At 36.1% G+C, this 27,247-nt stretch overlaps 1 protein-coding gene across 2 annotated transcripts in view; it reads left to right on the top strand.

Annotated features, from left to right (window-relative positions):
- Positions 1-27,247, top strand: part of ift88 (intraflagellar transport 88 homolog) — a 55,790-nt gene that overhangs the window by 16,863 nt on the left and 11,680 nt on the right. For both annotated transcript variants that reach the window (XM_028800562.2, XM_028800561.2), the window contains exons 13-21: positions 4,902-5,133; positions 6,889-6,959; positions 8,088-8,174; positions 8,429-8,528; positions 19,431-19,517; positions 20,234-20,420; positions 22,105-22,213; positions 24,324-24,474; positions 25,670-25,785. In XM_028800562.2, the coding sequence (XP_028656395.1) occupies positions 4,902-5,133; positions 6,889-6,959; positions 8,088-8,174; positions 8,429-8,528; positions 19,431-19,517; positions 20,234-20,420; positions 22,105-22,213; positions 24,324-24,474; positions 25,670-25,785 (1,140 nt within the window). The remainder of the gene's footprint in view (positions 1-4,901; positions 5,134-6,888; positions 6,960-8,087; positions 8,175-8,428; positions 8,529-19,430; positions 19,518-20,233; positions 20,421-22,104; positions 22,214-24,323; positions 24,475-25,669; positions 25,786-27,247) is intronic.

Raw genomic sequence — 27,247 nt, 5'->3', positions numbered from 1 at the left:
GTGGGCTGGCGCCCTGCCTGGGGATTTGGTCTTGCCTTGCGCCCTGTGTTGGCTGGGATTAGCTCCAGCAGACCCCCGTGACCCTATGTTGGACAATGACTGACTGACAAGTATAATATATTTTCCATTTTTTGGGTATTTAATGATGCCTTGAAACAAGTGTTAAGTTATTCTCCCTCTTTTTTTAGTTTACTTTAGTTTATTTACAAAACAGATTTAAAACTACCAGGGTGCTACACATTAAAATAAATAAAGGTAAAAAGAACTGCTTTTTAAAACAGGATAACATTAGACAAAACATAACACACGATAATAAAAAAGGCATTAAATGAACCAATTCTAATTAAAAGGCAAAGAGAAACGATATGTTTTCAGCTTGGTTTGAAAAATGGTCACAATTGTTGCAGACTTGACTTGAGAATGTAGATTGTTCCAAAGTTTTGGGGCATCTGTTGCAAAAGCACATTCACCTTTTAGTTGTGCAGAGAATTCGACTGAAGCTTAGAGTGTCTAATCAGAGAACCTAAACTGGCAATATGGAATGCAACAATATAAAAGGTCGGAAAGATAGGAAGGTGCTAATCCATTTACCGGTAGTTACTTAAAAACAAACAATAGCATCTTATAATCAAGGCTAATATAGGAGAAATATGGTCACACTTATGTGTACCCATCAAAAGTCTAGCAGCTGTAGTTGTTAATAAGAAAGAGATTATTGGGTAATTCCAGTGTTAAATGTTACATTTTAAAATGTAAACCTTTCTTAGTTTGGGATGTTCTTCAAAGTGGCCTTACTAAAAAAGTAAACAATACAATTATAAAAATAAAAATTGAAGTATCATTATTCCCTTATTGTTTATCCTACTACTTTTGGCAGCTATATTTACCAATAATTTTTTGGAGTGAGTGTCCTATTAAGTTTGTATATAGTGAAGGAGTAATATTTGCTTGTTCTTTTTGGTTATATTTCTCTAAATGTGTCACATTATTTGAAGAATGGTAAAGGAGAATCATTTTGAAGTCTTACCTCACACATTTTTAATTTGAATAAGATCAGCACTCTGAGGGAGCCACTTCTTCTTCTTTCGGTTGCTCCGGTTAGGGGTTGCCACAGCGGATCATTTTCTTTCATATCTTTCTGTCCTATGCATCTTGCTCTGTTACACCCATCACCTGCATGTCCTCTTTCACCACATCCATAAACCTTTGCTTAGGCCTTCCTCTTTTCCTCTTCCCTGGCGGTTCTATCCTTAGCATCCTTCTCCCAATATACCCAGCATCTCTGATCTGAACATGTCCAAACCAACGCAATCTCGCCTCTCTGACTTTGTCTTCTAACCGTCCAATTTGAGCTGACCCTCTAATGTACTCATTTCTAATCCTATCCATCCTCGTCACACCCAGTGCAAATCTTAGCATCTTTAACTCTGCTACCTCCAGCTCAGTCTCCTGCTTTCTGGTCAGTGCCACCGTCTCCAACCCATATAACATAGCTGGTCTCACTACCATCTTGTAGACCTTCCCTTTCACTCTTGCTGATACCTGTCTGTCACAAATTACTCCTGACACTCTTCCCCACCCATTCCACCCTGCCTGAACTCTCTTTTTTTACCTCTCTTCCACAATCCCCATTACTCTGTACTGTTGATTCCAAGTATTTAAACTCATGCACCTTCGCTAACTCTACTCCCTGCATCCTCACCATTCCACTGACCTCCCTCTCATTTACACACATGTATTCTGTCTTGTTCCTACTGACCTTCATTCCTCTTCTCTCTAGAGCATATCTCCACCTCTCCAGGTCTCTTCAATCTGCTCCGTACTATAGCTACAGATCACAGTGTCATCAGGAAACATCATAGTCCACAGGGACTCCTGTCTAATCTCGTCTGTCAACCTGTCCATCACCATTGCAAATAAGAAAGGGCTTAGAGCCGATCCCTGATGTAATCCCACCTCCACGTTGAATGCATCCGTCACTCCTACCGCAGACCTCACCACTGTCACACTTCCCTTGTACATATCCTGTACAACTCTTACGTACTTTTATGCCACTCCTGACTTCCTCATACAATACCACAGCTCCTCTCAAGGCACCCTTTCATATGCTTTCTCCAGGTCCACAAAGACCACAAAGACAATGCAACTCCTTCTGGCCTTCTCTAAACTTCTCTATCAACATCCTCAGAGCAAACATTGCATCTGTGGTTCTCTTTCTTGGTATGAAACCATACTGCTGCTCACTAATCATCACCTCACTTCTTAACCTAGCTTCCACTACTCTTTCCCATAACTTCTTACTGTGGCTCATCAATTTTATTCCCCTGTAGTTACTGCAGTCCTGCACATCCCCCTTACTTTTTAAATATCGGCACCAATACACTTCTTCTCTACTCCTCAGGCATCCTCTCACTTTCCAAGATTCCATTAAACAATCTGGTTAAAAACTCCACTTCCATCTCTCCTAAACACCTCCATGCTTCCATAGGTATGTCATCTGGACCAACGGCCTTTCCATTTTACATCCTCTTCATAGCTGTCCTTACTTCTTCCTTGCTAATCCGTTGCACTTCCTGATTCACTATCTCCACATTATCCAACCTCTTCTCTCTCTCGTTCTCTTCATTCATCAGCCTCTCAAAGTACTCTTTTCATCTGCTCAACACACTCTCCTCGCTTGTGAGTACGTTTCCATCTTTATCCTTAATCACCCTAATCTGCTGCACATCTTTCCCAGCTCAGTCCCTCTGTCTAGCCAATCGGTACAGGTCCTTTATTCCCTCCTTAGTGTCCAACCTCTCATACAACTCATCATACACCTTTTCCTTGGCCTTCGCCACCTCTCTCTTCACCTTGCGCCTTATCTCCTTGTACTCTTGTCTACTTTCTGCATCTCTCTGACTATCCCACTTCTTCTTTGCCATCCTCTTCCTCTGTATACTCTCCTGTATTTCCCCATTCCACCACCAGGTTTCCTTTTCCTCCTTCCTCTTTCCAGATGTCACGCCAAGCACCTGTAGTTTCCCAACTGTCTGGTAACTCTTCACTGCCACCCAGTGCCTGTCTCACCTCCTCCCTAAACTCAACCTTGTAGTCTTCCTTTTTCAACTTCCACCATTTGATCCTTGGCTCTGCCCTTACTCTCTTCCTCTTCTTGATCTCCAACGTCATCCTACAGACCACCATCCTATGCTGCTTAACTACACTTTCCCCTGCCACCACTTTGCAGTCTTCAATCTCCTTCAGATCAACTCTTCTGCATAGGATGTAATCTACCTGTGTGCATCTTCCTCCACTCTTGTATGTCACCCTATGTTCCTCCCTCTTCTTAAAATACGTATTCATCACACCCATGTCCATCCTTTTGGCAAAATCCACTATCCTCTGACCTTCTTCATTCTTCTCCTTGACACCATACCTACCCCTCACCTCCTCGTCTCCACTGTTCCCTTCACCAACATGCCCATTGAAATCCGCGCCAACCACCACTTTCTGTCCCTTGGCTACACTGTTCATCACTTCATCCAACTCACTCCAAAAATCTTCTTTCTCACCCATTGCACACCCAACATGCGGTGCATATGCACTAACAACATTCATCATCACACCTCCGATTTCCAGCTTCATAATCATTACTCTGCCTGACACTCTTTTCACCTCCAAAACACTCTTGACATATTGTTCCTTCAGAATAACTCCTACCCCATTTCTCCACCCTTCCACACCATGATAGAACAATTTGAATCCACCTCCAATCCACCTGGCCTTACTCCCCTTCCATTTAATCTCTTGCACGCACAATATATCAACCTTCCTTCTCTCCATCATATCTGCTAACTCTCTCCCCTTACCAGTCAGACTGCCAACATTCAAAGTTCCTACCCTCGGTTCCACTCTCTTTACTCTCCTCCTGCCTCTGGACATGTCTCCCCCGTCTTCTTCTCCTTCTTCTTCTTCTTCGGCCAACAGTAGCCCAGTTATAATAGTACTGGTGGTGGTCGTTGTTAACCCGGGGCTCCACCGATCTGTTATGGAAATTTGTATTGTTGTTCGCATATTGATTTGGCAAAATTTTACACCGGATGCCCTTCCTGATGTAACCCTCCCCATTTATCCGGGCTTGGGACCAGCACGAAGAAACACACTGGTTTGTGCATCCCCTGTGGCTGGGTTCTGAGGGAGCCACTTAAGGACATCTATATTGCTCACTCACGATTCTTTACCACTTTCAGTTTTACAAGAGACCGGCAAGGTTCTTCATTAAGTACTTCTTTGCATTGCACACAATTCATTTTTCTTGTCAGTCTTGACCAAATGGCCAGTCACTATTACAGAAAAGCATCACCATAAGTTGATTCTAACACCATCATACTTTATGCTAGGAATGGTTTGATTTGGCTGGTGTGCACTGTTTGACTTGTTGCCCTATACCATAAAGCATTCAAGCAAAAAAGTTCAAATTCATTCACATCAGATTTAATCCACATATCTTTAGAATGTTGAAGGAAAAAAAAATGCATGAGAGAAAACCAATAAAGGCACAGGTACAACATGCAAGCTCTGCACAGCCTGATCTTTTAGTTTTCTTTTAATTATCTATCAACACATTTACAAGACAAAAGACGCTGACGGAGAGGTGCGAATGGATTTAAGGTGGGCCAGGTTTACGAGTGTTTTTTTTTTTGTTGTTGTTTTTTTTGTAGGCTTTGGTAATTCTAGTGTTAATTCCAATTTTACATTGAGATACAGTATATACTGTTGGCTTTGGTAATTCTAGTGTTAATTCCAATTTTACATTGAGATACAGTATATACTGTTTGTGTGTGTATATATTTATTATTTGTTTATTTATATATGTGTGTATATATGTATATATTTAATTTATTTCTTTTATTTTACAGTATTAAAATAATGCAGAACATTGGAATAGTTTTCATTAAAATGGGACAGTATTCAGATGCAATTACTTCATTTGATCAAATTATGAGTGACAGCCCAAACATAAAGACTGCTTTCAATCTCATTCTGTGTTATTTTGCAATTGGAGATCGTGAAAATATGAAGAAAGCATTCCAGAAGTTGATCTCTGTTGATCTTGGTATTGGTGAAGAGGACAAATACATTCCAGCCAATGTGAGTAAATTCATATTTCATACAATTTTAATAATTGTCTGAAAAAAAAATTTATGTAAAAGAGTATCTATCTATCTATCTATCTATCTATCTATCTATCTATCTATCTATCTATCTATCTATCTATCTATCTAATACTTTTTTCTAATTTGCTGTTTCGGCCAAACAATTTTTTGTTGTCGGCTGTTGTGGATTGTTCACTCCTAGGTTTCCTATTATTGGAAGTGTTAAGAAGCTACTATAGCACACTTTCTGGATCTGAATAAAACTACTGGGGGTGTCTGATATTCAAGTAAAAACACAGTAATTGTAAATACCTACTTTAACAGGCTGAGGGATTTTAATTCTTTAGGTAATGGCAGAAAAAGGATACTGGGTCCCTAATCTGGTTTTTCAGGATTCTTAAAAGGAAGATCTAGTTGACATAGTGATTTTTTTTTAAATGTCTCAAATTAATTATTTTCACAATCATGCAGTTAGTTATATAAATGAGCTTGAAGAACTGACTCATCTCCTGTTATATGTATAATTTTGTATAGTTTACATCTGAATAATTCAGATTTTAAATAAGTTAAATGAGAAAATTGAGTATCTCCAGATTGTAAAGGGCATAGGCAGTGGACGTCTGTTTTGTAAAAAGTGTAAGCCTTTCCTCTGGAAAATGACAATTCTCAGTGCAGTACCTGATTTTGAATTTTACTTAATTTACGAGTTTATGTGCTGTTGACTATGGTAATGTGAAATGCTTGAACTTCTTGTTATCTGAGAAGCTGTTTTGTTAATAAATAAGTGCAACATATTTCAAACCAATGTATTTTCCAGTTAACAGAGCCATTAGGTGCATGTGAAGCAAAACAGAGCAAAAATTATATAAATAAATATAATAGATAATAAATATATTTCAAACAGAGTGCATGCAGTTGTAAAATTTCTGCATACTGTGGTCTTAATGCAGATAAGTCAATCATAGTAAATCTGTGAATGGTGCTTTAAAAGTTTTCTCTACACTGGCCATGCATGATTTGAACACGTAGCTTCTGTTTGCTAGATCCATATTAAACTGCTCTGCTATCATTGCACAATATAAGAAGTATCTTGTCTTTGATTTTGCTTGTGTAAAAATAAAATCAATAGTTATGCTAATGGAGACTTTTTTCTAGTAATGGTTACTAATATTTCATTTAAAAGTGAGGCTTAGTCCTTTTTACATATCAAGAGGTGTTTAGAATTGAAATGAATTACTAAATTAAGGGGGTCTTAACAAGGGTAAATGGTGAACAGAAGTCTGTAATTAAGTTTGCAGTTCATTTTGAAGTTAAAAAAAAAATTTGGTAGAAATGGAGCAATTAGAGTAAGAGAAGTGGGTATTCTTTGTTTGTATTCTGCTATACAAGCTTGCAGAGACCGATCTTAAAATACTAGCAGTATGGTGTGATTTAAAGTTAATGAATTTTTAATAAGTCTTTTTGTTTCAAATTGCACAGTTCAATATTTACTCAGTTAGTTTAGGTACATCTGTATTTACTGACATTCAGCACACAATGAATATTTTGTATTAAAAATGGAATATTCAGAAATATTCACATAATAAAACAAAATGCCAAATTATTGGTATGGATGAATGAAAACAAATATATAGTATTTTCATGGTAAACACTATTAGATTTATGTAGTTCTTGCAAAGGTTAGCTGATATAATTTGTATATAATTTAAGACAAACAAATGATTGTTAACTGTGTTGTTCATTTGTACAGGATGATCCACATACAAATTTAGTAATTGAAGCTATTAAGAACGACCAGCTTCGGCAAATGGAACGAGAGAAGTATGTGTTAAAATTCTAAAGCAACAGCACTGTTAACTCTGCACTATTGCCCTGTGTGGTTTTTAAGATTCTTTCCTAGTTAAATCTAAGATTAGTGCATGTTTTGTGTCTTTATATGGTTTTGCTCATTCCAAACCAAAGTCAACACTCTGATTTTGATTATACTTAAACTTTACTTTCTGTTTTTTTGTTTTTTTCGAATTGTTTTGCCTTCTACTAATCATTAAATTAGCAACTGCATTTCTGATGTCAACTTGCTGCTTTTCTTTGTTTCATTCATGAAATACAGATAATTTCTTGTCCTATTAGTGGGTCACATTTAAATACGTGTTATAATGCTTACAAGATACTGTATGTACTTTTTTGTTTTAAGAAATAAAAATTAATTTAAATTTTTTTCTGGTGTAAATTCATTTAATTCATATCCTTCTAGCATTGCCAGCAATACTACAAATGCTACTTAGTTGATTGACTAAATTTTACATTAGATTATTATGGCCTTTTTTGTGTGAAAATGTAAATGATACATTCTTTTTGTTTTACTTTTGGGTATAATTAGCTTGTGTATTTCTACAGTGTAGTTACTGGTATTGATACTTGAAATTCTCAAAACTTTTGTGAAGTTTAAATATACTTAAAATGTTTTTTTTTATCTTCTGGGATGAATATTGTTATGTGTGGGATTTAGTAAAGCCTTTTAACACAGTAATGAACTTATCTGTTACTGCAAAATGTAAAAAAAAAAAAGAAAAAAGAAATGGCTACTTGAATACAGAAAGATAACATACAAACATTTTACATGGATGTACACAGCACATAACCTTTACTCCTGTATCATGAGGTTTGGTATATTGTGATACTATTGTTTTTGGCCCATGTGCTTAACGCTCCTTCTTCTCCTTTTTTTCTAATTTGTGACCAATAAATTAAGCTGCCAGTAGTTAGTTCCAAATCTTTCTACTAAAATCATGCAACCATTTGCATCTGTGCTACAAAGATTACAATTTCATTTTTCTTATATAATTTTATATTTAAAAAAAATGTATAAAATTATCACAATTTGTAGATAATCATGATTAGTCATTTTTTATATTTTCAAATATTTTCTTTTTGTAATTTTGCCTACAGACAATCTTTGGCAGAAAAATTCATTATGACCTCAGCTAAGTTAATTGCACCAGCAATAGAAACATCCTTTGCTGCAGGATTCGACTGGTAAGTAAGAAATAAAGATAAATAATTTTTATTTTTGGTAATTAATTTGTGCATTTTTTCTTGTATATCTCAGTTTTGCATCCTTAAATACAATATCAGTTATTTCTTTGAGAACTTATGAACTATTTTTCTAGTAATGAATGTCACCATAAACCTAGTCATGGTGATTAGCAGTGAGATCTCTGTCAACTGTAATGAAGACATTTCAATCATTGTCATTTGTTTTTAAAATGTAAACTTTAATTTTTTTTCAGGTGTGTTGATATGGTAAAAACCTCTCAGTATACAGAACTGGCGAATGACCTGGAAATTAACAAAGCTATTACTTACCTGAGACAGAGAGATTTCAGTAAGGTTGGTGACAAAAATGTTTTGCAGTCTTTTACAAAAAATTAAAGAAAAAAAATCATGAATGATTCCAAATCTCTGTCACTGTGATGTCATGGAGGCTCTTGGGGGAGCAAGATTGCCTTAATCATCCATAGAGCTACATAGTTTTTAGAGGAATAGCCTTTTGAATGTTACACACGGATGCAGTGATCCTTAGACTAATGCTTTCTGGAAATATGCTCTCCTATTATGGTTACTGGTGTCAAATTGGTGTGTTGAGACCAGAGAGAGAACAATTCTTAGTTACTCTTCATTAATATTCTAATTAAATCAATGAGAGCCTCACCTTGAGCCAGGATAATGGACAATATTCCTGTAGCCGGCCTGGGAGTATGGTTTTCTGGTGAATGTCTCATGGCCATATGAACTATGTAGCCTAGATGGGCTTAGCCCAAAACAGTTATATGGAGCTCCTTGTTTTTGGAAAAATTGGTTTCATTGTTTGAATGAGTACCATGTACTAAATCTGTTTTTATTGGAAAGCTTAAATGCTCGCATGGAGAATGGTATAAATATGTGGAGGGGTGTGATGTGAGTGATGAATTGTTACTGGATTTCTGTGCTAGTCATAGCTTGTCTGTAAAAACTATGTTTAAATGCATTGTTATGCATACAGTAAATGATCCTGGTCCCAAAGACTTTTTTGGCCAAAGGTCAATGATCAACTTTGTAGTTGTGTCATCTGATGTAAGGCCATATGGGTTGGACACCTGAGTAAAAAGAAGTACTGAGTTGTCAATTGCTCACCAGTTTGTTCTGGGCTGACTCAGATGGATGGAGCATTCACTGGACCGACCTGGAAGTCCGAAATGGGCAGTAAAGATTGTGTTAGGTCCATTTGTCTGGCTGAGGTCACTGCAGTGTTTAAAAAGCTCTGTAGTAGCAAGTCTGCAGGGCTGCATGACATCCAACTCAAAATACTGAGAGCACTAAATATTGTGGTTATTTTTTGGCTAATATGCCTCTTCAGTTAAGTAGTAGTTGTGGTACAGTCATCTGTATAAAGACTACAGTGGAATTTTTAATTGTAAATCTGACCAACATGTTGCTGAGTGAAGACAGGGAAAGAGCCATTGGACTGGCAGACTTTGAGTCTGGTCTCTATTTTAATAAAAGAGAAACTTGAGTGTGTTCAATTCAAAGAGAAAGAACTTTCCTCAGCCTCCCTGCAAAAGCCTTCCCTGGTGTACTGGTTTGAAGATTCCCATCTGACATTTCAACCCGAGGTTCAGGTGGAATACTGTAAATTTCTGGCCATGGAAACAATGGACCATCTCTTTGTCATTTCAAAATACTTGAGGAATCATGGAAATTTGCAAAGCCTGTCTACCATGTGCTTTGCAGACTTGTAAAAGCTTAGGTCATTGAAACCCATGACGTTATGTGGACCGTGATTCAAGAGAAAAGGTTCCAGAGTTGCTGCTTGGTTCCATTTAGTCCCTATATTTATCGATAGTTGTGTTTTCATGCTTGTTATTAAATCAATACCATTCAGCATGACTGTTGGACTCCAACAAAAGTGTGTCTCAGCTCCTCTGCCAAGGTTTTGAACCCACAAAGTGGGCTTTTTCCCTTTAGGTAAATAAGAACCCCTGCTCTCCAGATCAAGAGAAGCTAGTTGAGGTGTTTTGGGTAGAAGACCCATGAGAAGACCCAGGACATGCTGGATAGAAGTATATCTCTAAACTGTCCTGGGTATAGACAGTGTGATCAGTTCCATCTTGTCTTTTTGTGCAGCTCTCAAATAGACAAAAGTTGGGGGACATAATACCGGCATTAGAAATTCAGGAAATTGACAGGAAATTCTCCATGCAATTTTGTGAAGAACAATTTGTCCCTTTATGCTTGTGGCTGACAGAAAAGAGCTAAAAGCAATTACTGGGGATATTGAGGTCTGGTGAGCCCAGTTCAGCATGCTGATATCACAAGTATCACCAGGAAAAGTGAAGTAAATGAATTAATGAATTTTAATCGGAAATGTTTTACCCAAGTTGTATAAACAATTTTGAAAAAGTATAATGGGCTCCTTCAGACTTTGTTACAGATGCCCTGGGTACTATATAACTTTAACAATAACCTGAGAAAAAATACTGTCAAAAGGCATCTTGGTTATTGAGAGCCATACAGCTAATTATGGATTTTTGCAAGAGTGCCATTTCCCTCAGTGTATGATGAACCCAGTCTAACCAGTGAATTAAACTGGTATAGCATTCATGTTCTAACATCAAGAATAAAGAAATGTAAGAAAAAAGTGCACAACGCAAAGTGGAATATGATGCATATTCACTAGTTTATTTTTGTGACACTGGTTCACAAGGTTCCTTATATCTAGCCCTTCTTTCTTGGACTGCAGCCTTTCTTCTGATCATTGCAACCAAGTGTTAATTCCAATATCAACACAATGTCTAACTTGAGTATGATCATTAGAGCTGTATCAAGGAACCTGAGCTGACCTGTAGATAATTTTTATTGTGGTTGTGTCTGACAATTTGCTCTGGCAAATGTGCTGACCAGAAGAACAAAACCATGTACTCTGGTGAATTGCAGCTATTTCATATAGTATCTACTGTCACTTTAATAACTGATCATAGCTCCACTGGCAGCAACCCTCTCCAAGGACACTTGGGTAACAGTAAAATGTGTTGCAGCAGTCCTCCCCTGAAGTATGATGTATTATGAATCAGCCTTTCATCAGAATATAAGGTTATAAGGTCTTAATAGAACAATATAGTCTGCCTTGATCAGGAATTGAATGGAATGGGCTTTGCCTCTGCTTGAATCTTATGGTTGTGGACGAAGGTTCGAGGTAAACAGCAGGCAGACAGCAGATGTAGAATAAAAAAAAGTAATTTCTTTATTCTTTGGTGAGCAGAGGAAACTATTGCAACCCCTGTCAGCTTTGTGTCACTGACAGTTTACCAATAATAGCCCCATCTTGCGGGGGGCGTGCTTGATTTTTATAACCAAGTACAGAGACAGCTTGTCATGGGATAAGGTTACACAATTCTTTGGGGGAATTTAGTAATATTACAACACATTTGTTCAAAACAACTTAAGAAGAAGTGAAAAAGCCTGTTCCTGAGCACAGACTGAGTCAGCAGTTTGACAGAAATGTTGTAAGTTTGTCCTTTTAGCTTTATACACTTATTAGTATAAGTAAGTCATATTAATAATCAATTAATCCATAGCCTATTAATACAATCTAGTAATATACTTATAAATAAAATGATTATACAGGTAATGGTTTCCCTCTTTTAACAATCTTAATGCATTCATATGGTTAACACAAAGAACTCTTATACTTGCAAATATATATACATATATATTTTCTTAGCATCAGCTGGGTTGCATAATAATATATTTTCCATCCACCCAAATGCACACAGATAGATAAACAAATCTAAAATGCCTTGATGATTACTAAGTACAAAAATAGGTCAAAAGGTCCTCAGTCCAAGATTCTTTGTTCAAATCTTATTTAATATATTGATTTAAAATATTTTTATTATTCCACATGGTCCACTTCCGCTTCCCATACTTTTGTGTTCCTTACTGATAAATGTGTTAAAACTCTTTAAAATGTTTCTGGTTTGCTAGATTGCAGATGACATAAAGTTGGTTCTAGTCTGTATTTTTATTGCAAGCTAACATGTTCAAGAAGACCATTTCTAGAGATATAACTATTTGTCAACAGATATCTTACAGTGCAAAGGGTTTGTATACTTCCATAAACAGCATATTTTAGTTTTTGACTTTAAGATATCTGTACATGCCATCCTACTAACACACTCTTCTTCCTGCTAGTATGCTTTGACCCTTCACTATTTTATTTTTTTTGCCTTGAGCTTTGTTGCAGTATATTGTTAAAAGGAGATCTGTCACGTTCACTTGCATTCCAGTTTCTCTCAGTGTTAACTTCAAAATAAATCGTTAACCTTACAGCAGTTGGGTAGTAAATGTATTGCTTAATTCATATTAAAGAACCAAAACCTTTTTCCTTGTTTAAGAGTAAATCATTAATAAACTGGACTGATTAATGGAGTCGTCTTCTTCTTTTGGCTGCACCCATTACGGGTTGCCACAGCGGATCATCTTCTTCCATATCTTTCTGTCCTCTGCCTCTTGTTCTGTTACACCCATCACCTGCATGTCCTTTCTCACCACATTCATAAACCTTCTCTTAGGCCTTCCTCTTTTCCTTTTCCCTGGCAGCTCTATCCTTAGCATCCTTCTCACAATATACCTAGCATCTCTCCTCTGCACATGTCCAAACCAACGCAATGTCGCCTCTCTGACTTTGTCTCCCAACCATCCAACTTGAGCTGACCCTCTAATGTACTCATTTCTAATCCTATCCATCCTTGTCACACTCGGTGCAAATCTTAGCATCTTTAACTCTGCTACCTCCAGCTCTGTCTCCTGCTTTCTGGTCAGTGCCACTGTCTCCAACCCATATAACATAGCTTGTCTCGCTACCGTCCTATAGACCTTCCCTTTCACTCTTGCTGATACCCGTCTGTCACAAATTACTCCTGTCACTCTTCTCCACCCATTCCACCCTGCCTGCACTCTCTTTTTCACCTCTCTTCCACAATCCCCATTACTGTGTACTGTTGATCCCAAGTATTTAAACTCATCCACCTTCACCAACTCTACTCCCTGCATCCTCACCATTCCACTGACCTTCCTCTCATTTACACACATGTATTCTGTCTTGTTCCTACTGACCTTCATTCCTCTCCTCTCTTGAGCATATCTCCATCTCTCCAGGGTCTCCTCAACCTGCTCCCTACTATCGCTACAGATCACAATGTCATCAGCAAACATCATAGTCCACAGGGACTCCTGTCTAATCTCGTCTCTCAACCTGTCCATCGCCATTGCTAATAAGAAAGGGCTCAGAGCCAATACCTAATGTAATCCCACCTCCACCTTGAATGCATCCGTCACTCCTACCACAGACCTCACCACTGTCACACTTCCCTCTTACATATCCTGTACAACTCTTACATACTTCTCTGCCACTCCCAATTTCCTCATACAATACCACAGCTCCTCTCGAGGCACCCTGTCATTTGCTTTCTCCAGGTCCACAAAGACGCAATGCAACTCCTTCTGGCCTTCTCTAAACTTCTCCATCAACATCCTCAGAGCAAACATTGCATCTGTGGTGCTCTTTCCTGGCATGGAACCATACTGCTGCTCACTAATCATCACCTCACATCTTAAACTAGCTTCCACTACTCTTTCCCATAACTTCATGCTGTGGCTCATCAATTTTATTCCTCTGTAGTTACTGCAGACCTACACATCCCCCTTATTCTTAAATATCGGCACCAGTACACTTCTTCTCCACTCCTCTCTCTTTCCAAGATTCCATTAAACAATCTGGTTAAAAACTCCACTGCCATCTCTCCTAAACACCGCCATGCTTCCATAAGTATGTCATCTGGACCAACGGCCTTTCCATTCTTCATCCTCTTCATAGCTGTCCTTACTTCATCCTTGCTAATCCGTTGCACTTCCTGATTCACTATCTCCATATCATCCAACCCCTTCTCTCTCTCGTTCTCTTCATTCATCAGCCTCTCAAAGTACTCTTTCCATCTGCTCAACACACTCTCCTCGCTTGTGGGTATGTTTCCATCTTTATCCTTAATCACCCTAATCTGCTGCACATCTTTCCCAGCTTGGTCCCTCTGTCTAGCCAATCAGTACAGGTCCTTTTCTCCCTCCTTAGTGTCCAACCTCTCATACAACTCATCATACACCTTTTCTTTAGCCTTCGCCACCTCTCTCTTCACCTTGCGCCACCTTATCTCCTTGTACTCTTGTCTACTTTCTGCATCTTTCTGACTATCCCACTTCTTCTTTGCAATCCTCTTCCTCTGTATACTCTCCTGTATTTCCTCATTCCACCAACAGGTTTCCTTTTCCTCCTTCCTCTTTCCAGATGTCACGCCAAGCACCCTTACTACATCTGCTGTAGTTTCCCAGCTGTCTGGTAACTCTTCACTGCCACCCAGTGTCTGTCTCACCTCCTCCCTAAACTCAACCTTGCAGTCTTCCTTTTTCAACTTCCACCATTTGATCCTTGGCTCTGCCCTCACTCTCTTCCTCTTCTTGATCTCCAACGTCATCCTACAGACTACCATCCTATTCTGCTTAACTACACTTTCCCCTGCCACCACTTTGCAGTCTTCAATCTCCTTCAGATCAGCTCTTCTGCATAGGATGTAATCTACCTGTGTACATCCTCCTCCACTCTTGTATGTAACCCTATGTTCCTCCCTCTTCTTAAAATACATATTCACCACAGCCATGTTCATCCTTTTGGCAAAATCCACTATCCTCTGACCTTCTTCATTCCTCTCCTTGACACCATACCTACCCATCACCTCCTCATCTCCACTGTTCCCTTCACCAACATGGCCATTGAAATCCGCTCCAGTCACCACTTTCTGTCCCTTGGGTACACTGTTCATCACTTCATCCAACTCACTCCAAAAATCTTCTTTCTCACCCATTGCACACCCAACTTGCGGTACATATGCACTAACAACATTCATCATCACACCTCCAATTTCCAGCTTTTTAATCATTACTCTGCCTGACACTCTTTTCACCTCCAAGACACTCTTTGACCTACTGTTCCTTCAGAATAGCACCTACTCCATTTCTCCTCCCATCCACACCATGATAGAACAATTTGAATCCACCTCCAATCCACCTGGCCTTACTCCCCTTCCATTTAGTCTCTTGCACGCACAATATATCAACCATCCTTCTCTCCATCATATCTGCTAACTCTCTCCCCTTACCAGTCATACTGCCAACATTCAAAGTTCCTACCCTCAGTTCCACTCTTTACTTTCCTCCTCTCCTCCTGCCTCTGGACACGTGTCCCCCCTCTTCTTCTTCTTCTTCAGCCAACAGTAGCCCAATTTCCTCTACCACCCTGTTGGCTAACAGTACTGGTGGCAGTCATCGTTAACCTGGGGCTCGACTGATCCAGTATGGAAATTTGTATTGTTGTCCGCATATTGATTTGGCAAAATTTTACACCAGATGCCCTTCCTGAAGTAACCGTCCCCATTTATCTGGGCTTGGGACCGGCACAAAGAAACACACTGGTTTGTGCATCCCCTGTGACTGATTAATGGAGTGCTTGTTGATAATTATTCTGTTTTTCATTGGGTGTGGCATTTAGCAGACCACGATACAGTGGATCCATAAGAGGCACTAAGGGTTTGACTTTTTGTTTATTAGAAAAGACTAGTCAACAGATGCACAAATGCAAGTGTGTTATTTTTTGTAAATTCAAAATGACATTTTGACACAACCTTGTTTGGCTAGACCGATTTTAACGGTGTTCTGAAATTAGTGCCAAATAAACAGCAATTTATGACCATTTTTACTAGTATTTTGGAAAGCTGTACTCTTTATACCTTGTATGAATGAACTTTTGTCCTCTTTTGTTGTTGTTGGCTTTATTATTCATTTACTTTTACTTTCACTTTCATTGCTTTCATAGCATACTGTCTGTCCTTTTTATGTAATTATTTTTTATATTTGCTTCTGCTTGCAGTTTGAAAAGGTAAGCATTATATCAAATTTAATTTTGCGTCTGGTCTATATGGTACAGTATTCCTATTTATTTTACATCAAACCTAAATAAAAAATTGGTAGGTACTGTTTCTTATATTCATATTGTAATTTTTGTTATTCATTATTTTTAAGTTGCTATTCATGTAAATGTCTAAGTGCAGGATTCAAAGCCAGGACACAGAATCGTGTGGCTGCAGTACTAAGTATTGTGCAATGTGGCCACCCTAAATATGCGCGCTCCATATAGACAGTGAGACAGTGGCTGTAATCAATGTGCCACTTCTTAAAGCAGGAGCCATACAGCAAGCCATCGGCTGCCATGTCCCAAATTGAAGCCATAATTACTGCGGCTAAAACAAGAATTACTTACCACTGTCCAATCATGGCACACAAGTGTAACATTATAATAACTTTTTACTAATCTTTCTTTAATATAGTTGAAGTATGTCTGTATGTTTTCTCATTATTTCTTTGTTTTGTGGCATGACATCATAGTCTAATTAATCAAGATTGTTATTTCATTGATCAACACAAATATCTTTACAATATTAAAGTGAAAACAACATTATATTTTTTTTAATTGTTTCCAGAATTAGTTATTTTCCCCTTATTTTTAAATATTCACATGTTTTCACGTGATATACCTAACTAATTTTAAGTTAAATCAACTGCTGTTTGTAAGTCACATTATCTGAACAGAGTCCATATTTTGGCTATGTATTGCTCACATTTGACATATCCTAGTTCTTTACAAAAACTACAAAGGAACATGCAAGACAAATCTAAAACAGAGGTTTTTGAAAAGCCTCAGTCAAGGAAGGGTGATCAAGTTTTCTAGAAACTGAATATCTTCCATTGCACTATAAAGACAATAATAAAAAGATGAAGAAGAAAATGTGTCTCTGACTGGCTCCTGGCAACCCTACAGAAATTACAAAAGGCTCAAATGGGAGAAGTGTGCATGCCATTCCAGTCACCTTGGTGCTGAGCAAATCATGGCATAATGGGAGAGTGGCAAAGTAAAAGCCATTATTGGGGTAAAATACATTGAACAGCTCAACTAAAGTTTACCATAGGGCGCATGAGAAAGACATGTGAGAAACACTACATTCTTAAAAGCTGGCCTTGGCACTAAATGCTCAAGCTTATTATACATATGTATGCCAAATACTGAATAAATGGAGATGAATACTGTTGTTAGAATTCATTCTGTTTTTTATTTATAAATCATTTAGAGATATGTTTTGGTCACCTTTTTAGTTAATGGTAAGAAACACCAATTGAATACATCAAGATGCACAAAGGTGACTTGAAACACAAAATGTTTGGGAATATCCTAGATTTTGCTAATTTATGCATTCTGCAATAATCATACTTGATTATTTTTTGCTTTTTCAGCTCGTAAAGTACATATATAGTGATGGAAAAAGTAACACAACTCAAGCCCTATCCTTACCTGCTGAAATTCCAATAAACAAATGAGAATAACAGTAAAAAACAAAATATTACAAGAACAAAGACAACAGGAAAACAATTTCAAAAGTCATCTTGCAGCCTTTCAGTAACTTGTGTGGCTACATTTTTCAGCTGCCATTGCTGGACACCTCTGGCACATAGAGCCAGTGAGCCTTTGAATCTGCATTTGTGGGATGTTATCTCATTCCTGCTGAATGTCTAATGAAGTTTGGAAGGTAGGGGTTTCCAGATGTTGTGATCAAGGACATCCCAAAGGCACTCAGTGGGGGTTAAAGTTGGGAGGGAAGGCAGGCCAAGAAAGCACTGCTTACCAGTATTCCTCACGATAGCTGTGACCACAGACATTGTCCTGCTGTAGAGTCAGACATCTATGAGGTGTGAGCAGAGATTCTTCTGACAGGTTGCATTGCTGTAATAGAGCCTGTCTCTCACTGCCCTGTTACTGATGTGGATATTATATATCTGTTGACAGTTTCAGGAGCACTATAGGTGGCATGTTTGAAGTGTTCTCTCAAATGGACCAGTCTAAGGTGCTTGTTCTGCTCTGAAGTGGTGAATCGAGGATGAGCAGATCTTGCAAGGTCACAAAACAGTGGACCTATTTAATCCACAGTGTTTGCCAATGATGGTGCATGATATGCCTGCTTGCAGCATGTTAATGGCCCTTTACATTGGTTGTGGTAACATTCCAAGAATTTTGGAATCAATGTAAAATTCAAGGGTAGACTTTATCTTTCTTTGACCTAAGCTTTTAAGTAGGGCCTTTTTAAATATAACCTGATTAAGTATTGCTCCACCTTGTTGGGTAGAAGGACACCTACTACATACTGCATATTTCAATATATGAAATATATTTGAAACATAATATAATTTTATATAGATTTTGAAAATGGCTGATGTACAGTTTCCTGTTTTGTGGACTCAAAATATATAATGAATGAATCAGATGTTGAATTGGCACCTACATCATAGTTTAAACTTATTTATGTTAAAAATAGGAAAAGAAAACCTAGTAAGGAGAAGAGAGAAGGTGCTCCAGTGTACTGTAGTACTATTTCTAAAACTCTTGTTGAGGGAATGTTAAGCATGGAGTATTGTTATGATGAGGAATTACAGGAGCTTGCTCAGTGTCAGCCCTGTCCAAGCACACAAAACCATTAACAGTAGTGAAGAAGAATGAAAAAAGATTCTGTGTTGCACTTTTCCTTCATCTTCAAGGCTTAATTACAGACATTTTAATGCTTTTACAAACACCCTTATGATAAGAGAACACAAAAGGCAGATCAGTATACAATAAACCATAGTGTAGTACTGGTGTTCGCATTAGGAAATTATGTCATAACTCATAATATTCTTGAGTCTGTAAAGGCTATAAGCAAATTTTAAAGTACGGTTTGTGAAATGAGCTTACAACACATATTTGAATTATACATAGTCTTTGCCCATATGTGTTTAAGTTAAAATAATAACAAATATATTTCTTTAAACTGTCCCTATTGAAACAAATAGGTTTAATTTGAAATATGGAGTAAAAAAAAATAAAAATAGGTATTTGAAGCTAATAACTTAAAATTGAAATATGAAAATATTTAGCAAAAATGAATGTGTATTGTGCTGATACAGTAATACATTTTGTTATTTCAAAAATAAATTTTGGAAATCTCTTTACACCGGAAGTCTGTTATTATTAATTTGTTGAAATCAATGTCTGAAATTCTTTGTATTTTCAGTTTGGCTTTGAAAAATCACAGACATTGATGTTATTTATGTATTAATTTACAGGCTGTGGAAACACTGAAAATGTTTGAGAAAAAGGACAGCCGAGTAAAAAGTGCTGCTGCAACCAACCTTTCCTTTTTATATTTTCTGGTATGTTTGGTACAAAAGATTTACACTTTGCAATTCAGTCTTAGGACTTTTTTGTGTGCCTTTACTATATTTGTCCTTTTTATCAGTTCACTTTAAGACATAACAAATTATTCATTATAGTAGGGCAAAGTAGCTTTTCATTTTCATTTTCAGTCTCTCTTTTTTATAATGAAATATCATTAAATGTACTGTGCATATAAAACAATATACAGTATATTATATAGAAATCAAAAGAACAGTTTTATAAAATGTATTCTTTATTAGCTATTGAGTGTCATTTGTAAATTGTTAACATGTCTCTATTAGCATATATCTTATCTTTATGTTATAATAATGAAAGACTTTAAGAATAACACCCTTCTGTGACGTACTTCTTTCGAAAAATTATATTGCTAGATAGTATAAATACTAATAAGGTACCAACCAAGAATATATTAGAAGTTCTGTGTCAACAGTGTCACGGACCCTGCAGTTAAGAAATGGCATTTAACATCATTTTAATCCTAAAGACTAGTCAAAGAGTATTCCCCTTGATAAATCCTTAACACATCTAAACTGGTTTGTGCTTTTCTATTTGATTTCATAAATTACTTTTTTATTTAAAAACTTACTCGTTTTATACAATTTTAATATCATAATGTACATTTTTGTAATTGATAAACATGTTGGTGAGTGTTTAATACAGTTGTTGACTAAAATACTACTTTCTGAAATAGGAAAATGATTATGGACAAGCTGACCGATATGCTGATCTTGCCATAGTTGCTGACAGATATAATTCTGCTGCTCTTGTTAACAAAGGAAATATTGTGTTTGTAAATCAAGACTATGAAAAAGCAGCTGAGTTTTATAAAGATGCGCTGCGAAATGATTCTTCATGCACAGAAGCACTTTATAACTTAGGTAAGTTTGTGCTTTGTTATCTTAAGTATATTGTGCATTTATTAATTAGTGGCCATACTGATGGACTATGAACCTCAAACCTGACAATTAAATCTCCACCATTTTTTCATTGTATGACTTAACCTGGCTGTTGAAATATGACAACATTACATCGTTGCTGGATAAAAGTGTTATTTAAATAAATAGTTGAACATTCATTTATTTACTTATTGCTTATCATATCATGGGCTATAATGAAAGATTCTTACTAGTGTCAATCAAATAAAGTGTAACCAGTACGTGAATGTTAAGAAAACCAAAGCACAAGACCATATAGAAAGGTTTTAACAATTAATCAGAGTGAGTCTTTTTTTATGTGTTTCACTCAGTTTAAAGTTTGTAATACCATACTGTAAAACACAATTTAATCAAAAACACAATCATTGTAAGAAGAAGTGTGTCTTCTTATCCCTATTTAGTAGAAGGGGTACCTCATAAACAGAATGAAGGTTCAGCATCTGGGTTAAATATGTAATGTACTTCCATATTGGGTAAAGTGGGGTCTCTTTTCAAATATCTGAGTTTATTGTCACATTTGCCTAGAACGGTTGTCAGGTACAGTTTTTTGGCAGCATAAATGAAGTGCCATTTCTTATTTCCAGTTTATTCTTGAAGACATTATAAATAGGTTGTTTGTACATTGTTTGCTTTAGACAGGAATAAAAATCTGAAGATAAGGTATAATACTAAATTTAAAAAAATTACCAAACACAAGAGAAGGATGAAAACTTTAATAAAGAAACTTCACAACTGTTCTCATTAACCTTTTTTCAAGTATTAAATTGCTTAGTATGGATTACTACATTAACCCTCATTAGAATGTAGGAGGGCAATGTAGTTTATGCTTTTTCAGCACAAATTAGATAATGATCTGTTTTAGCAGTACCTAATGAGTAAAAAAAATTGAAAGAATATCGGATTATTTGTAAAACTGTAAAAGGCCATAGAGCATAGGGTTTTTCTTTATTATATAGCTTTCAGTACCTGACAACAGATGTACAGTATATACTGTATATTTAAGGAAATGTGATTGAAAATTACTACAGGATATTACTTTATAAGCCTGAAGATATTTCTAAATAAACATTCACATTATTTTCATTGTCCTTTATATTAATTGGGGGAAAAAGCTGCCGAGTGTGAAGCTGTTCCTGAAACACTTCTTTAATTACTGTACTGCGAAGTCCTTTATAGTAAACCAATTCCGAGTGACACAATGCTAAAAAAAAATTCAAGTTAGGATTATTATGTATTATTTTTCAATTTAATTCCATTATATTAAATAGAAGAAGATATTAAATAGTGCTCTCTGTGAACATTAGTTTTACAAATATTTACAAACATTAATACAGTAACAGCTAAATACAATCTACCATGTAAAATATACATACATATATATAAACATTAAATTTAGCAATCTATTGATGTTTATAAATAAAAGTTCTACAGTAATTATGGCTTAATGATCTTAATTCCAGTGAAGTAAGGCCTAATATTTTGATCTATTTATATTTAGTAATGTAAGATTTTTTTTTTTTTCAGACTAAATATAAAAATGATAATTTCAAGTGTCACTTTCTTTCAGAATATCACTGGTGCTGCACAATGAACTTTGTAATCATGCATATAAATTCTTCTGATTTAGGTCTGACTTACAAGAAGCTGAGTAGACTTGGAGAAGCACTTGATTGTTTCTTAAAACTCCACACAATTCTTCGAAACAGTGCCCAGGTTATGTTCCAGTTAGCCACCCTGTATCCTTGTTGAGAAAAAAGATCTTTATTCCTGAAAATTGAAAAAATAAATTGATTAATAAAAGTGCATTTCTGTTTATCTGTTTCTAGTTGAATATTGGGCTTGACCCTTTAAGAAATTTGTGTACATTATTTAAATTTAGGATTAACAATTTTGACTATAGCTGCGGTGAGCTGGCGCCCTGCCCGGGGTTTGTTCGTGTCTTGCGCCCTGTGTTGGCTGGGATTGGCTCCAGCAGACCCCTGTGACCCTGTGTTAGGATATAGCGGGTTGGATAATGACTGACTGACTATAGTGTATATATTGTATATTTCAAATTTATATAGTTAATTAACAAACTCTGTGGAATTTAGATTTTCAGTGACAAAGATTAAATATTACATAGTTACATAGTTTGCAATGTGAACCTCTTTTTACTATTGTACTGATAACTGATTACATGCTGGATTTCCATATTTGGTACATTTTACAGTCTCTTCAGACACTGCTTTACAAATGAATGTTGAAGGATATCCAGGCATAGAATGAAATAAAATTTTTTTTGGACAGTGTTTTTTTCCAACAGTTTTACACAAACAGATAAATGAATGGGTAGATATGTATAGTTATATGTATAAAATTATCTATTATTTTTAAGTACAGTAAAACCTCGATTATCTGTCACTCAATTAACCATGAGTCTCCAGTAACCAGCAGAGAAAAAAAAAAAAAAAAACATTGCGCACGCCAGCGTCTACATATTACTACTGCCGCATGGTATGCTGCAAGCTATGCACACTGGCACAACTCTCCCTTTTGCTCCCACGTAGTGTTCTTCCCCAGCATCGTGTCATGCCGCATTTTGAAATCACAGTGTCAGTTACATATCTTCAGCTTTAACAGTGTTTCATAGCTTTTCTCTATTGTTATAATTAAACTACTATACATTGTTATGGCCAATAAACATATGCGTGTGGTGTTGGAATTGTCACAAAAAATTTTAATTATTAAACGTTTATGAAACAGCAAAAGCGCTTGAAATATTGCTTCAGTTTACGGAGTTAGAAGAATACCAGCAAACAATATAAAGTGTGTTGCTGACAAAATTGAAAAACGTGTCGAAAAATTGATACCACCGACAGTAATGTTATTCCGTATTAATGTTAATGTTCTTCTGCATTGTAATTTTCTTTTTAAATTCTGTTATATTATGTTTTGTTAATATATTGTGACATGCAGGCAGCTTGTGATGCGTTGTATAGGAGCAGAAAGGGCGGAATGCTGTGTAAGTGATAGGACTGGGTGAAGGGCTTCTGTTCTGTTAGGGGTGGACATGTCTTTTAGATGAGTAACAGGAGAAGACAGTAGAAAAACAAAGGTGTGGTGGAAGGAAGTTTTGAGTAGGGAGTCAGGAGACAGTAAGCAGGAGTGTTTGCGGTATAGAAAAAGACAGAATGTGAGTGGCAGGAGATAAACTGATTGGTAGGGAAAGCTTTCTCTTATTGTTTTGGAGATGTGCTCTGTAACCCAGATAACGGAGTACAAGACAGGGCACTGTTTTTTTATGGAACAAAGACTCCAGTATCTCTGAGTTGTTTTTACTTATTACGCTGCTCATTACAATATTATATAAATTACTGTAATTGTGTTAATACTATGTTATATTTTGTTAATATAGTTTTTTTTTGTAAATAAATACTATTCACTAATCTACTGTATATCATTTTTAAAGTAGCGGTTCTGTTATCTATCTTTTTTTTTTTATATCCATCACGACCTCAGCCCCTGACCCCTGACAGATAATCAAAGTTTTACTGTAATTGCACAAAATTTATTATTACAGTAAAATTTACAGATTTCATCAGAAAGATTTAATGTGTTTGTTTGTACAAGTGTTTTTTTGTTTACGATTTTGTTCACAGCAATATAAAAAATGCCAGAAAACTGTTCATAGTAATTTGTTGTTTTCAGTAAGAAAGGTATTGTAGCAAATAACAATTATTACTCATTTTAAATTTGGATAGTAATACATGATGATGCAAAGTAAATTTTCATAATTCACACTCATCTGCATTAGAAGTGTCAGAGAAAAAAAGAGTAAAGTATAGCATACTTAACACACCATTGCAGATATGAGATTTTAGATGATCCAAACCAATCTATTGACTGGCTGAAACAGCTGCTAAGTGTGTCACCCACAGATCCTCAGGCACTAGCTAAGCTAGGAGAGCTATATGACAATGAAGGGGACAAATCGCAGGCTATTCAATACTATTATGAGGTAGTTAAAACTTTATTTTTTAATAATGATGCAACTTTTACTATTTTATATCTATTTTGATGCTTATATTTCAATTTAATTACACAGTATAGGCTGCCCACTGAGTTGAATTTAATATTAGAATCCCCGAAGCCTACAAAAATATTAGTGATGCCTGGCCACCTTAAATTCCCTCGCACTTCCTCATAAGCATATTTGTTTTACAAATTTGTCAATCAGCACTGGCAGCAGGTAGTCTGCTCACTCATCCCTCACCTAGGCCGCTGGATACCTTTTGTGAAAGTGTTTATTTGATATATCGACTTCAGTCTCCACATATTATATACTTCACATCAAGATTTTGTCATTATTATTATAACATGAAAAAAGTTTATTTTTTAGTTATGTGTTGAACATTTCTTGCCTCGCATTTCCTGTCATCCTACATTTAAACTGATCGTTGTAGACATGGAGTACACATGAAATGTATGCATTCCAAATAACAATATATTATTTACCCTATACAATTCCAGATACCTCACTCCCAGATAAAGTGACTTCAGCTCCAAGAATTGTGTGTCTGACTTAAGCTGCTTCTGTGGGGGATGATATAGCAGGCTGCTTGTGCTGATTGACACATTTGCAAAACAAAGATTCTGATCAGGTGGTGCAATGGAATTTAAGGTGGCCTGGCAATATAAGTATTTTCGTAGGCTTCAGGGATTCTAGTGTTTAACTATATGCTCTTGAGTGTGTACAGTACGAAAAATAAATAAAATCTTTTACCTCTCATGTTAGCATCTTTGGTTTCTGATACTAGAAAATGCTGACCAAAAAATGGGAGTCTGGGGGAAGTTTGCACAGTGCCTATTTTATTATGAACATTACAGTTTGAGATATTTGTTCTTTTAGAAATACAGAAGAATTACATATCAAACCTCTGATACATTCCAAGAGATTATGTTACAGTTACTATGGCTCATTTGTATTTGTAAAAAAAAGTTTACTTTTAAAACTATTACATCAAAGTTATAGTTACTTGGAAAATATGGACTAATTATTTTATGGTTTGAGGGCTTTGAATTACCGTATGTAGTTTTTGTTTTGCATTTTAGTAAAATGGGTTGAAAAGAGTAATATATAATTAAATATGTGTACACTTAAATGTAACTGTACTTGTTAATATGTCACTTTTTATTTGTATTTTGAATTTAAGTCATTCAGGTATTTTCCCTCAAATATTGAAGTAATTGAGTGGCTTGGAGCTTATTACATTGACACACAGGTCTGTGAAAAAGCAATACCATACTTTGAAAGAGCAACGCTGATTCAGTAAGTAGCCTCTTTAAAATTTATTTCCTGCTGTTTAAATAAGTGCATATTTTTCTGAAAGTTATTTTTAAGTGCAGAAGATTTTGAAACTGCCAGTCCCTCTCTTTTTAATGCAGATATTATTAATAGTGCCCATTTTGTGGTTTCTCACATTTAACATAAGAAAACAAAATCACACTCTAATTATTATGAATTTTTGCAGGATTTAAGTTGTAGGATTGAGCAACTCTGGTCCTGGAGAGTTTGCAAAAGTGTTTATTCTTTTATTAATTTCAGACATTTTTGAAGCTCTTTCCCTAATTTCAGTCCTTGATAATTTCAGCATTTACTATGTAAATTAAAAACGGATGCAATGATTGTTTTGCTTTACACAGAAAGATACAGAATTGCATTTTTGTTTCCCAGCTGCACTTTTTCTTCCTATTTATTATGAAATCTTTTTTGTTTAAGAGTTTTAAATATATTTTTATAAACTGAAAAATTCTGATAAGCAGAAGCAACGGCAAATACTTTAAAACATTATTTTTCACCTATGCTTATTTATTCTTCTTTTGAAATGACCTTTAAAAGTATAATACTAAAAAACGATACAAACAGAATGTACAGTATTTCTGCCCACAACGGTACAAGTGTATGTGATAAGTCATACTATAAATCCATAGACTGAGTTTAAAACAGAAAATGTGAAATTTAATTGAATTAAATTAGAATGATTTGATGTGGAATATAAATGTAGGGAAAGTAGTATAGATTGTATTCTTAATTGCTCAGTGTTTTGTTTATTGTGGTTATTGAAATTAAAAGAAAATTAATAAACAAGAGGTTAATTTAAATGCATGTCTTGTTACAGTCAAATCTACACACTAAAGCTGTCTTGTGCACCACAGCTTGGTGACTCAGATGGTGTGCATATTGCAGAATATCTACAACATGCATCAATTTTCGGACCCCACTCATTCTAATTTAGAATATACATAAGCGGCCAAATAATCATTAAAAAGTGCCAATGGACTTACACTATTATTTGCAACTATCCATCAATCCATTATCCAACCCGCTTAATCTTAACACAGGGTTAAGGGGGTCTGCTGGAGCCAATCCCAGCCAACACAGGGCCCAAGACAGGAACCAGACCCGGGCAGGGCACCAACCCACTGCAGTATTTGCTACTAAGAAAGCAAAACCACAAAACCTGTAATTAGAACAACACCTGCATAACTATAATAATAATGTGACTCCACAATGTTAAAGAATGTGATCCATTATTCCCCACCCACTCAGCATTCCTCAAAGATTTAGAAATCAGAGCAGCAGTTTTAGTTACTTACATAATTCAGCAGGCAACTGTCAAAATGTGTTCAATCACCTACCAAATTGGGTTACCTGAATATTAAAATAATCAAAATGTCTCTTTCCCTTATGAACTCCTTGTTTTGGGAAGCCAGAGCTAAAACTGGCAGCA

The sequence above is a fragment of the Erpetoichthys calabaricus genome, chromosome 4, assembly GCF_900747795.2.
Source record: "Erpetoichthys calabaricus chromosome 4, fErpCal1.3, whole genome shotgun sequence".
Taxonomy (NCBI): Eukaryota; Metazoa; Chordata; class Cladistia; order Polypteriformes; family Polypteridae; genus Erpetoichthys; species Erpetoichthys calabaricus.
Note: the sequence above shows the minus strand (reverse complement) of the source record. Positions and strands in the feature narration are given on the sequence as shown.